Source organism: Sinocyclocheilus anshuiensis, unplaced genomic scaffold, assembly GCF_001515605.1.
Source record: "Sinocyclocheilus anshuiensis isolate Anshui unplaced genomic scaffold, SAMN03320099.WGS_v1.1 scaffold446, whole genome shotgun sequence".
Taxonomy (NCBI): domain Eukaryota; kingdom Metazoa; phylum Chordata; class Actinopteri; order Cypriniformes; family Cyprinidae; genus Sinocyclocheilus; species Sinocyclocheilus anshuiensis.
In genome coordinates this window covers 1,287,661-1,302,042 of record NW_015544247.1, presented here as the reverse complement: position 1 = coordinate 1,302,042, position 14,382 = coordinate 1,287,661, and the positions used below count along the sequence as shown (strand labels likewise).

At 36.3% G+C, this 14,382-nt stretch overlaps 1 protein-coding gene across 1 annotated transcript in view; it reads right to left on the bottom strand.

Moving 5' to 3' along the window:
* Positions 1-14,382, bottom strand: part of LOC107697654 (serine/threonine-protein kinase D1) — a 45,256-nt gene that overhangs the window by 7,920 nt on the left and 22,954 nt on the right. Inside the window, exons 2-14 of the mRNA XM_016498455.1 lie at positions 13,583-13,721; positions 9,355-9,486; positions 9,100-9,272; positions 8,878-8,994; positions 7,306-7,513; positions 5,639-5,716; positions 4,899-5,097; positions 3,910-4,033; positions 3,714-3,791; positions 3,208-3,493; positions 1,690-1,742; positions 1,219-1,291; positions 353-459 (exon numbers count right to left, since the gene is read on the bottom strand). Coding sequence (XP_016353941.1) covers positions 353-459; positions 1,219-1,291; positions 1,690-1,742; positions 3,208-3,493; positions 3,714-3,791; positions 3,910-4,033; positions 4,899-5,097; positions 5,639-5,716; positions 7,306-7,513; positions 8,878-8,994; positions 9,100-9,272; positions 9,355-9,486; positions 13,583-13,721 — 1,767 coding nt within the window. The remainder of the gene's footprint in view (positions 1-352; positions 460-1,218; positions 1,292-1,689; positions 1,743-3,207; positions 3,494-3,713; positions 3,792-3,909; positions 4,034-4,898; positions 5,098-5,638; positions 5,717-7,305; positions 7,514-8,877; positions 8,995-9,099; positions 9,273-9,354; positions 9,487-13,582; positions 13,722-14,382) is intronic.

The window sequence follows — 14,382 nt, the reverse complement described above, 5'->3', positions numbered from 1 at the left end:
AATCTTTAATTTATACAGTCAAATGTGCAATGCTGTTTTACATTTCATTACTTTATTCAATTTCTGTACCTAAAAACTAATGGTAGATGATGTTAATGTTAAAAAAAATGAAAATCACTGTTTATTTTATTTGTATCTTTACTCTATTGTATGTATTTGTGCTGTTGCTTGTAGTTAGATAATTACCGAACCATACCGAAACCGTGACTCTAAAACCGCGATACAAACTGAACCGTGAGTAAGTTGAACCGTTCCACCCCTAATATATATATATATATATATATAAATAAAATCTATATTTGTCCATTAAATTTTGCAGTTTTTGTATTGTGTGTCTTAGTTGTGTTTTTACCTGGAGAATGGCAACTTCATTACGCAGTTGACTTTCCTGCTTGGTGGGAAATCGCAGCTTATCTATGATCTTGATGGCAACATCCCTGCCTGTTTTCCTATGTTTCCCTGCGTTATATCAGAAAGGATGATCTATATTGTGGTGTGCATTTTTTCATTAATGTATGTGAAGTATGGTTATATTTAAATGTGTATTTACTGTAAATATTACAATGTTTACCCTCATTACACACTCATTTTACTACATACAATTTGTAAAAAATAAATAAATAAAAAAAGCTCTATATTTAAATATCAAAATATTTAAAAATTTTTATTTACATATTAAAACTAGTGGTCAAACAATTAATCGCGATTAATCGCGTCCAAAATAAAAGTGTTTGTTTATGTAATATATGTGTGTGTACTGTGTATATTTATTATGTAAATATAAATACACACACATGCACGTATATATTTAAGAGAAATGTGTTATGTTTATATACTAAATATATTTATATATAATATAAATTATATGAATATAAATATACATGTAAATACAGGTAAATATTTTCAAAATATATACTGTATACGTACGTATGTGTGGTTTTATATATACATAATAAATATACACAGTACACACACATATATTGTGTAAACAAAACCTTTTATTTTGGATGTGATTAATCGCGATTAATCGTTTGACAGCACTAATTAAAATATTAATTATAGTACATTTTAATACTGAGTATATTAAGTATAGTAAATGTAAATATTTAAAATACAGTAAAATACACATTTTATTTTCTTTTAATACACAGATTCCAGAACATTTCCTCACCGGGTGCTCATGTCAGAGAACTCCCTGTAAATAGACTGGTACATTACCTCCATAGACAATGCCAAATTGCCCAGAGCCAAGTACTTCATCAGGGAAAATCTGATACACTGTGCTAATATCCTGTAAGAAAAACAGAAACAAAATGTAAGCGTATGTGCCAAAATAGGCTGTTCCCAAAGCTCAGAAGCACTGCTTGATACATCAGATTTCTTCTGATCTAGTCTTTCTTTATTTTGTACTGTAACAATGGCTGAATTCAGACCAGTAGCCTAAAGAGCTATTTCCACATCTCACTAGGACTGTCAGAAAGACTCGAGTAACCATGGCAACCTCATGGCCGAGCAGGTAATCAAAATAATCTCCAGTAGAGGCATTGTGTTTATATCACACTGGAACTCAAGGTTGCAGGTATAGGCAAGCCGACGGGAACATTGAGCTCTTGCACATGTATTTGGACACAAAGCACGATGCAGAAAGAATATGAGATATATGTGTCTCAAATTTAAGAAAAAGCTTACCACATTCTCCTGGATCTGGCAGTTGGATACAGAGATGCTAATGGAGACCTCTTCTGTAGGTATAAAAACAAACAAACGAACAAACTCATTATGTCTCTTTTGTATTGAATGCCATATCCTCAGATTTACACCTTTACTAATTTAATTTACCAGAACAAGAAATACGTGACAATACATATCACATTACAAGATTTTCTCAAAATCATCTCAAAGAAAATTTAAAACCAGATTAACAATTTAACCTGCACAATACTGCACTGAGGTGGCCCACCAGTGTTAAATAAAACATACCACATATAATATAATATAGATATAAGTATTAGATTTAAAAAAATGCTGCCTTAGCAAATAACTGAAAATATGTTTAAGTTAAAGAACTAGAATTATATCTAAAATAATAAAAATGACAAAAGTATATTGAAAAATTAATGAAATTAATTAAAATTTTAATTTTTAATTTTTTAAAGTCTAATTCAAAATATGATGTAATGCCATATTATATAATACTACAATAACATGTATATATACTACAATAACACACACACATATATATATATATATATTTGCAAATACCTATAAATTATTATATTTTTGTCAAATTCATCGACATTAAGACATTCAAGGTGCTCATTTTCTTATTGAATATAATAAATTGCCATTAATATTGTATTCTCCAAAATGTCTGGATGTGATATATATATATGTGACCCTGGACCACAAAACCAGTCATAAGGGTCAATTTTTCAAAATTCAAATACATCATCTGAACGCTGAATAAATAAGCTTTCCATTGATGTATGGTTTGTTATGATAGGACAATATTTGTCCGAGATACAACTATTTGAAAATCTGGAATCTGAGGGCGCAAAAAAATCAAAATATTGAGAAAATCGCCTTTAAAGTTGTCCAAATTAAGTTCTTAGCAATGCATATTACTAATCAAAAATTAAGTTTTAATATATTTACGGTAGGAAATGTACAAAATATTTCATGGAACATGATCCTTTCTTAATATCATAATGGTTTTTGGCATAAAATAAATAAACTATAATTTTGACCCATAGAGTGTGTTTGGCTATTGCTACAAATATACCCCAGCGACTTAAGACTGGTTTTGTGGTCCAGGGTCACATATATCATTCACAAAAGCCTGTGTCCAAATACTTTCCTACTACAATATGCCAAAAGCAATACATGAAAATATGCAACATGAAACAGTAGGCATAAAATGGCCAAAGTAAAGTAGACACTTTCTAAGAACTGCGGTGCAGTTGATATTGCATGTCTCATGGCAATGCCGGACATAGTATGTACGAATTGAATTCATGCTACACACCTGCATACGCATAGAACGTACTTGAATCATGACCAACAAGGTATTTATCAAATGCAGTACAAATTTGTACACAATGGAACATTTCAACTGCACTGCATTCCTGTATTTGTTGTGTTTTCCCCCCAGAAACATTCTAAGGGTCTTTGCATGAGCCCCTAAATGTTTCACCATGAAGTTCATACTGTGGTAGCTGTGATGGCTGCCGTGAGATATGCCCTTGGCGATGACAGGCATAAGTGCATGCTGGATGGCCATCTCCCACATGCGGGCCACGTCCTGTCCCACACCGCTAACAAGCACGCTGCTTCCGTAGCCCAGCATTCCCCCGTCGGCTCGAGCCAGGTTTTCTCCCACATAGTACACCAGAGATGCTGTGGCAATCTCAAAGCAATGTGGGTTGGCACCCTCAGGCAGAAGGTTGAATGTTTTCGCTGGTTCCAGAGACAGCACCTCGGATAGAGGAATTTCCTGTTGGAGAAGGTTAAGAGGTCTTATCTGAAAGCTGAAACCTCAATGGTATTGCAGAGACATGCGTGTGGATCTGATGTGTGCAGTGATCCATGAAACCTATCAGGACAAACTATCAACATTATCAAAGGAAATGATGAAAACCCTCTAGATACTTCCTAGATTAATTTGTTAATGTGCGTTTCAAGTATCAGACTTTATTTTTTTTTATTTAAGTTACCTTATAGTATTTGCTCCCAGTGTCATTCTGGAACAGGGTAATACACTTGCTGTCAAGTCGCCAGTAATGTCTCTTACGCTAGAGTGAAAAAAAAACAACAACAGTTAAAAGAAATTATCATGTACAGTAAGAAAAGATCACTTTGTAATTCACCTATTAATTCATAAGGTTTATAATGGAAACCCAGAGCACTTACCAACGTGTCTTTACTGGTGAAATGCACAAGCCAGCCTTCTTTCATAACATTGCTGCTTTTCCTCTTGGTGTGTTTGACAGACTGAACCACCCGCATAAGTGGGATGTTGTTGCTGGTGGAAGGGCTTACAAACAAGGTGACATGTCAAAACCTTCTAGAACATGTCAATTGCAGGTCAAAAACTATTTCATGGCATTAGAATACTCATACTGTTTTGTTCCTTTTTTATTTTGTACTTGACCTCAAACAGACAAACATCTACAACATGTTTTAACTCAAATTGTTACCTAGAACACAGCAAGACTAATAGTAAATTCAGTTTTTAATTGTATTTTTCCTGTCTTGGTGTGTATTTTATGTATTTGTCCTTAATATTAAGTATTTTTTATTTTATATAATGTCCCCTATACTATAATAGTAACACTCCCGTTTAAAAGTTTGGGGTCAGGAAAATTGTTTTTATTTAAATGAATACTTTTACATAGCAAGGAAGCATTAAATTGATAAAACGTTGGTAATTGAGTCAATTGATCAAAAGTGACAGTAAAGACATTTAAAATGTTTTAAAATATTTCTATTTCAAATAAATGCTTTTGAAATTTATATTCATCAAAGAATCCTGGAAAAAAAAGGTTTCCACAGAAATATTAACCAGCGCACATTTTTATACATTTTAAATAGTAATAATATTTTACAATATTACAGTTTTTACTGTATTTTCATCAAATAAATGCAGCCTTGGTGAGAATAAGAGACTTCTTTTAAAAACATTAAAAAAAAAAAAAATCTTCCTGACCCCAAACTTTTGAACACTAGTAGTAGAACAGTACTATTTGCAGTGATTTTTTTCTTTATTTTGCATTCAGTAGTTTTTCTATGCGATCACTGACTGAGACAAGTGGGCGATAATATATTTTTGGATGAATGTCAACCAATTGTATTGTTGGTTTTGTTTATAGTGCTTCTAGAGGTGATGAGGAGCTAGCTACCTGATGATTCTGTTGGATTCATCTGTGTCTTGGTCTTGGAAATCTCCAAGCTCACCATGTCCAGCTTCCAAAAGAGCAGCGGAGTCTACCACCAGAGACTCTTCCATGTCATCGATAAGTGGACTATGTCTGTCCCCGTCATGGTCATCACAACCCTCCTCCATGACCATATCTGATTCAGCACCGGGACTCAACAGATCTAAGAGCCATGATAAGAAAAGGATTGGAGCGAAAAGGACCGCAAACCAAGACAAAGTAAGTCACGTGATGTATAATGTGTGTAAAAAAGCTGTCAGTTTAACACCACCAACCATAGAAAGCAGAACATGAAAATGAGCAGTTTCAAATTTCCATTCAGAAAAGTACTGTTAATAATATCATATTATAATATAAATAGGGAATATTGTAACAGAGCAGTTATATCATTATGCTCTTTAGCCTTTGCATCAGATCTTATGCTTACTGTTAATGTACAGAAAGAAATTCAATTTTTATTGCTCTGGTATTGTAACAAGTAATAAATTATTGAGAATATCAATTTGAGCTTAACTATTATAAGTGATATAAATAAACAGATTTAGTCGTACAACATCACCCGTTTTTTCATCTGAGCACATTATGCTACAAATGAAGAATGATGTTCACATGGCGCTTAATGTTTAGTCGAATAAATGTTGTTTTTGTCGTCAAATTGCAGTGTTGATCATTGAATCGCATGGAGACACTAAAGTTAGACTTGCCTCCGTTTCTTGACACCTCTCCGAGGCAGTTGTTTGGCACTTTAGGTGCACATCGTTTATGGCAGTTGAATTTGCAATCTGAGACAGTGTGAGGGAAAAGAGAGTAGAGAAGAATGACAGAGAGAGGGAGAATGAGTTAAAGGGAGGAGTGAGGGAGAGAGTTTACTACCAATCTGGCACATAAACATATGAGTTCCTGTTGTGCTGGTGGCTGACAGGCTGAGACCTCGCACATTGAACACATGAACATTAAAGCTGTTTGGAACAGCCCAGCCAACTGCACTCTTTACTGCTTGGCACATGGCATATATTTCTCTTACACAAACACATCGTATATAAAAAGCAGCTGTTGTGTCACTTTATATTTGTGCTCTATTCTAGATGACACAAAAGGATCAACAAATTCTGTGATCTGTTACACTGATAGTTGCGGTGTTATCAGAACGAAGGATCTGTAAAGCAAGCATCAATACATTGCATATTGGCACCTAATGGACTAAGAATAGACTATGTTTTGAAAAAATAGTATACTATGCATACTATTTTTATAGCGTGTACTATGTACTACTGTGCAGCAGATTTCATTAATGCATGGAATACTACATTTAAGCTACAAGACCATAGCACACCGTGCTAAGTTCTGTCTCCCACAATGCAATGCATTTAATTTGCATTAAACTAGCAAAGGACCCTTTTCAAATTTCCAGGGTTCTCAGAAGCAGGCAGTCATAGGCAGGTTCATTTCTACATGAACAGAAACTACAATTTCAAAACTACAACTACAACCTTGCAAAATAGGAAAAAATATGAAGAGATTGTATTAGAAATGCTCATGCAGCAGCATTAACTAGTTTTCTGTAATTTACTGACAAGGTAATATAACACAAATTATAGTGTTATAAATGTGCAATATATTTTAAAACATTAAAAAAAAAAAACTCTGCTAGATTTACGATGTTAATAACTGTGGAAATGCGACATCAGTCTGTGAAAAGTGTCTATTTCAACCAAGATTTTTAACATATTCATTGCAACTGATTATTTAACCACATTGCCAAAGAAATTTTTTTACACAAAGCTGGATTAAAAATTAATGGAAAGTAACCTATTTATTTACAGCATGCATTAAATTAAACACTGAACATGTGCCAATATTTGCACAGTTATACTGTTTCATATGTTTTTATAAAATTGCAGTAGTATACAATATATTCTGTGCAGTATGCTAGTATTCCATTTTGAACACAGCCCTACTGAGCCTCATTATCTGTCTAACACAGTCCATCATTCATATAATAATAACAAAATATCATATCTGCTGGAGAAATTATAGCGAATATTATATTAAACACATTTGTGTACTTATCGTAATTTGTGTAATTAGTTTAAATGGATATTGTGAATAAACTGCAATGGTTTCTGGATAAAGAAATGATTCACAGCAATTAGTAATCACTCTGCAATGGCGGCTTAGATGAGTTAATGCAGTTTTATTACAGAGAATCAGAATTACACGGAAACATCAGGATCAGAGGGGATTTAGACAAGGCACATTATTATGCGAAGCAATAAGATACTAAAACAATTACTGTATGACAATAAAGCGTAATATTTTCAAGAGGATCATTCTACAACCATGGCTTGAAATATTGAGGATAAGCTCGTACCTTTGCACTGTAGTCCCTGACGGAACAGGCCCTTGAGGAGCTTCTTGCAGTGCTGGCAAACGGTGGGGCGCGTGTAGGAATGAATGACAAATGTGTGTGGCACCTTCACTTTAGACAGCAGGATCTTGTCTAACTCTATTGGCCGACCAATATAGGACTGAGAGTTGGAACGGCCTCTTCCAGGAAAGAAGTCTGATGGTGTTTTTTGCTGTAAACAAATAATGTAGTGTATCGTGATGCATAGGACATCAACACAACACACAAGGGCTATGTCACAGGTTTAACTGTGTTTTCAATACTTTGGTATTTTTAATACATGTCAGGTCAGTGTAAACTGTTGTGTGTTAAATTGGGGCAAGTTGTCACACTGAGAATAATTTAGATAATGTAATTAATTACAATGTTGTTTGTCAAACCAATTGCTCTATATTTTCGTTTACTTCCTTTTAGGTATTTGCTGAAAAGCTTAATAAACAGGTTGTTTAATGGCAGGTTCCATTGTGACAACTTACCCCCATATAGTGTGACAACTGGGGCATGTTGTCACAAAACAACTATCTAGCTATCTATCTATCTATCTATCTCTCTCTCTCTATATATACTGTATATATACACAAAACCAACTATATATTTTTTTCCTGAGCAATAGAAGTTTTATTGTTCAATAGATTTTAGCCAAGACTTTAAGGTATGTATTTATACAGAAATGGTCTTCCAAAAATAAACCCACCCTGAGAAATATTCACTGGAGTAAAGTGTGTGACAACTAAGCTGTTCGAATTTTTAAAAAGTTTTTGGATGAAACCTGTGACTGTGCTTTTTTTGGCAGTCATTAAATTTTGCAAATGTTAAATAACTATTATCAAAAGCAAATTAAAAGTATTCATTTGTCACACAAGCTCACAGGTACTAACCCGAGCGAAGTCAGCCCTCGATTAGGTGAACAAAAAACACAAGGGCTCTATGAGGTTCATGCTGAGGGAGATTGTTGTATATGCTGAGCTTTGATGAATTTGCATCAACTCAGAACAACAACTTTCTCATCAAGCTGATCTTTAATGTGCTGCTGATTGGCAAAGTTGCAGATGTCTTACCACCTGTAGTGAATAGATCTGACATCACGCAGGTGTGCATAATCAACTATTCAATGTGCTCTAAAGAAGGAAAATGATCAATAGCTTCCTGTTGCCATGTTGTACACTTCACCAAAGGCCTTAAGTAGATTCGCGTGGAAAGTAAGGCATCGTACAGCTCAGTTCAGCTTAAGTACAGATGCAGTTCATTTGCTGTAACCTGTCTAGGTGTAGGGAACAGATTAGAGAGCAGTTAACAGATGTTTGATTCTACCGTCAACAGCCGATTAACAGCTTTCTTCAAACAAACTCTACATGTGTACCACAACATTTCTAGTGTCAGGTTAAAATGTCTTAACCTCTTGATGAAAAGAACTCTATATCTGGCGTAATCAAATTAAGCTTCAAAACAAACGATCAAACACATTTCCTTTTACATTTTGTCATATCGCATAATATCACAAGATGGTTAGTTAAAGCTGAATTAGTTAGTGCCTACCTCCATGCTAGGACTGACAGGAGACTGGGCAGGAATGAAGGGATGTGTGGGGAGAGGTAGAGAGAGACAGACAGACAGAGAATGAGTAGTGTTAATAAACAGGATAAGCATGCAGCACTAGCATAGGGTGAACAAACGGGGACCAAATCTATGAACTGATTATTAGGACAATGTAACTGTTGTATTTGTAAGATTCATATGATTTGTATTTTAGATTCAAACATTTATTCTATGTTGTAACTGAGGAAGAAGGGAGCATTTGATGCAATATGGTCTGGATCTCATTTTGTCATCAGGGCCGGTGAGGGACACGTTAGATAGTCGTCGTTTACGGATGCCGCTGCAGTTGTTTGGGATTTTAAAGGCACACCGTTTGTGGTAGTTCAGCCCGCAGCCTAGCGCAAAGAAAGTGACAAAAGACAATCACATGGTGTTCTGTTTCTACTGCTGACAGAAATGGAATGTTTAGACATTCACCTTCACACTTAAGCCCCTGCCTCACTAAACCCCACAGCATCTCTCCACAGTGATCGCAGAACGCTGGAGCTCGATATGAGTGAACGAACAGGGCATGAGGTCTGATCTGAAAATCCTCCACTGTAGCTGAGGCTGAAAGTTTGAAACAACACACACAAAAGCGAAATGTATATTTCCAAAGCAACTTCCAGCAGACCAAATACAGTGTCTTTCTCCTCAGCGCAACACTGTGTTATGTCCATCAATCTGTGATCAAGTACATTTCCATGTCCCCATCATATAATATGCTGTAATACATTTGTAATAAATTTGGCTGAGAGAAATCAATATTGTACAGTATGTGACTGTAAATAATTCACTACTTTTGTTTTGTAATGGATGTTGTTATTTTTCAACTTTCAGCATGAAAAACTGTGATTTATTTATTTAGAGATGTTCCTGGCCCTGATCAAAATGTTTATAACAAATCATGATACATGGGAAATTTGTTTTCATTGGCATTCATTTCATATGTTTTCCTGTGTCCCCAATTTCACTACTCTTACTCCCTGTTAGCAATTTCTAACATACCTTTAAAAATCCAGTTCCTTAATCACATCCAGAAAGTGAAATCAGCACTTCAGCACATTATACTCTCAGAAAAAAAGTGCAAAGTTGTTTTGTATACAAATACAAAGCTAAAAAGTACATCTTTGTACCTTATTTACCCCTAAATACTGGTACATTAAAGGTACATACAGTATTCATACCTTTTTTTTGAGCTTGTGTAACACAAGATTTCTGTAGCTTGTGTAACAATGGATTTGATGAAGTCTGTGATGTTTTGTGGTATTAGCTGGTTTGCTGCACTTTAAAACATTCCTCCCTTTTTTTAATAAACTTACACAAAATCAAAAGATAGTTAAATAAACTGTATAAAATTAACCAAAGATTAAATTAGGCTGACACCCTCATGTAAGCTAACTCTCAATTCTAATTTTGGCTCTAATTTCCACCCTGTATGGCACCCAGCTAATAAGCAAATAATCACGCTATAATTAATAATGTGTCTGAGCTTGACCACAGCGTATTTCAGTGCTGTACACTTTCATAGAAATATGTCCTTAAATTACAAAACTAGCATTATAATTTTTTACTGAATAAAAAGAATGACCCCTGTGTCGTGCTCTAGAGCACAATAATAGTAGAGTAAATATTATATTAAAAATTAATTATAATTATAACATAATTTGTGTAAAAAGAAATGCTGAAAGAAGCTTGAAAGAGAGGTTTGAGACACATTTAAGTAACATAGTTATTCAAAATAACCATGTCACTTTACCCCCAACAGCATGTGGGCTTTTACTCCAAATACTATCTTTTCACTTATTTTAACAGTTACTGAATAACTGTTTGACATTCAACCAAACTGAAAATCGTGAGTCTTTTGTCTCTTAACATGTGATCGTTTCTCATTAGCTGCGTAAATCTGCAACATTTGATGATCCATGACTCACTTCACTTTAACAACCACAATTATACCTCAAAATGACAACATTAACATTGATCAAATTACCTCAGATTTGATCTTTTTCATTTATTCTCAGCTAACTGTCCTGATACTTGCAATTAACATGATCTGTGCGTTTTATTTGGAGGTGCTTTGATAAAACTGCATCTGCTAAAAACATCAATGTAAATCCTTGGTAATTCATTAAAAGGATATGCAGCACCTGATGAGAGACCTTAAACTCTGAAACATCTGTTATTTGGGCGTAATTGTGGTTGTTCAAGTGAAGTGAGTCATGGATCATCCAAAGCACTTAATTTCCAATTTACAACTTAAAATCATAATTAAAGTTGTTTTCCCATAACAACTCACATAAATAACCACATTTTTTGTTTGCATTATTTGGACTTTCGACTTCATGAGGGAATTTGCTTCGCTCTTAATCCCAGCAGCACTGAGTAAACATGTCATGATTAAAAAGGCAAACAAATGTTGCAAAGGGAGTTATATCTTTCTTTTATGAACCGTCCTCTTTCGAGCTCCCACAAGGCTTGTGTATCTTTGGGGTACAGACGGCTGAGAGGGTGGGCCAAATCCAATCTATCAATGGCCAGTCTGGCACGCCTTTCCCGTCTCCACAGAACTGCCACAAGGCCTGGGCAGCAGGCTCTCTGGCCTTGCCTAATTCTAATCAGATGGGCAGACTGTGTGTTTGTCAGGGTTAATGGGCTAGAGATGGTGGTCCCTTTAGAGGGGCCTGTGGTCAAGCACTAATTAATTAAGGACTCATTGTGAGTGTTCGAGAGCCTTAAAATACAACAAAGAAGCCGATTAAGAGCTGCATGACATCTCTGTACCATATATTTCATGCCTCTAAAAAATAATACTCCATGCAGCACAGCAAAATCTTACAAAACAGAACGAAATCCAGAGATATGACGAATTTTAATTGCTATCCAAACTCTTCCAAACAAACCCAGCTTTATTTATATTTGCAAATTGTACTATGAAAGGGAAGCTTTTGGGGTGGTTGGAGTGTTTTGATTGGCTCTTGTTGGCTGCATGTTGACAGGACCAATAGCGGCTGAGTGGCGAGCGCAGCGGGAGAACTGCCTGCCTCAACACGCGCATGTTGCCTCCTCTCCAACATGGCTTCCCCTAGTACGCTCAATACATTCTGATTAGCCATTCTGCAGCTAAATTACCTCAATTCATTCAAATTATTGTTTTGCCTTTTGTTTAAAGGCCAAGATATGTTTGCAAGTTGAACTACCTGTAAACTGTCATTAAATGCTTCAGGGAAATGAGTATGATGCTGAAAAGGCATCCTGAGTTGACTTAATGCAAATACTTGTTTCTCCCGTCATTTTTTTTCTTTGCTGCCAGTGGAAATTAGAAGTTTTCTGGCCCGACACACTCTGGCCTGCGAGACAGTAAAGGCAAATCACTAAAGTTTATGCATACCTCTTAATCAATATTCACGTCTGGTTATTAATCCCACATGTTCTGTATGGCGCTTGTATCTTCATGCATTTTCTCGGTTGCAATTATGTTGATCTAGGCACAGCCAAACATCCTGTCAGCGCGCTTCAGTGAAGCCAACCCATGGTTACTCTAAATTTATCCAGCAGAAAATAGACTTCAAGCAGACTTTAAGGACCGCAACAGACTGGGTAGAGACCCAGCAGAGAAAGCGTAGGTCATATTTTCATGAAATGCTGCTCTTTTTAATTGCTGCAGGAGATACTGTCAAAGTGATAATCCGAGAGATCAGCATTTATTGGCCCGCTCGTTGCGCCTTTTTTCAGATTCAGGCCAATTACAAAGCATACAACTTTTGCTTTGAAAACCATATGGTGAGCAAAACCAGATTTAATGCTATCGAAGAATTAATTTAGGCTTTAAAAGTGCTGTAAAATAATACGTTTACTTAATTAGTAAAGGAAAACTACGAGCTGGACCATTGATTTACTTTTGCGTCAGTAAACTGTGAAATTATACCCTTCGCGAAAAGTGACGTGACAGTCACACGGGGTCTCTCAGGGGGTGTCATAATTAATAACCGTTGACCTTACTTTTGTGACAGTTGTAAAACTCTTCTGTGTTACTTTACAGTGAAAGCAGCTGTCAAGTGTGTCATTGAGAAGTGTTACTCCAGGCTCCCAAAGGCTCGAATGTGTGCATCTGGGTGTGTTAATCACCTGATTCATCCTGTCACAGACACGCGCATGTACAGAGAAACACACCAGACCTGGTAGAGAGGCTGGGGGGTAGAGGAGGTGTCAGTCCCCGCTTTATCTCGTCAGAATAGACTTCACTCAATTACCTGACATAGCACAGGGAGGAGAGGGGGAGGAAGGGAGGGGAAGGCCTGCCAAGCGTTTGTAGAAACACTTTAGCAGTGTCAAATGCGATACCTCCATCGCTTCCTCAGCAAAGCAACTCCGGTTTTCACACCGGGTGCAGCATCAAAACTTGGATGCGCATCAACTTTTCCAGAGTGGGAAATGGAGGGACTAAGAGACAGTCAGAAAAACAGTCAGAAATGGCACAGGAATCGCACTCGGGTGTGTGGCAGACTGCAGAAACTTTGGCGGGTATTGCAGCAAAGTCACAGTGTCTTGTCTAACTGATCTATAAAACAATGTGTCATGCCACAAATGAGAAGATGATGGATGTACATCTGCGCCTAGGGGCATGACTACATGCTGAGCAAGAACTATTGAACGTGCCACTTACCTGACAGGACGACTTCCACTAGGTCCCCTTCCATAATTTCAGCCGCGCACCTCACCAACTGTAGGATGTTCTCCGAGTTCGGATCATGACGGAAAAGAAGAATCTTGTCATACATCCCATAGAAGCCACATTCTGGGAACTGTGATGGAAGAAAAATGATGTCTGTCAGGTGTTTTTACAGAGTAAAGGCTATATTGAGTGGGTGGTGTGTATTTTATGATGGTTCTATATACTGATGCCAGACATATAATGCGTCTAAAAGTCCTGCCCACATATTAAAATTACAGACAACATTTCTCATACCTGAAGCTTTTCATTCAGCTACTAAAAGTACTCAGAAACCACATTATGATGCTCATGGGACAAACCTGACTGACAAAGACTGATTTATAGCGTTAAATGCTTTTCCTTTTTTCCTTTTTTCGCTCTTTTTGACTGCTCCTAAACAGTTTTACGAACAGCAGCCTCACAATCAATTCAATGTCAAAAGAAGAGAGCAACATATTGACTGACCCATGTAGACCGCTGGGGAAATGGCTCACTAGCCTCATTCCCTATTGATCCCTGCTGGGTTGAGTTGCAGCAACACTGCAGAGAAGGCCTGCATGTAATGGCAATTCAAACCTACACAATTCACAAAGGGTACTCACATCTAAGCTATTTGGCTTTTATTACACCACAAACAAAAATATCACAAATAAAAACTACTCTGGCTGTCACAATGAACTTGTATATGGACTTTGCATTTACACTGACATGAATCTGTAAGTTCATACATGCAAAATATACTGGTATATCAG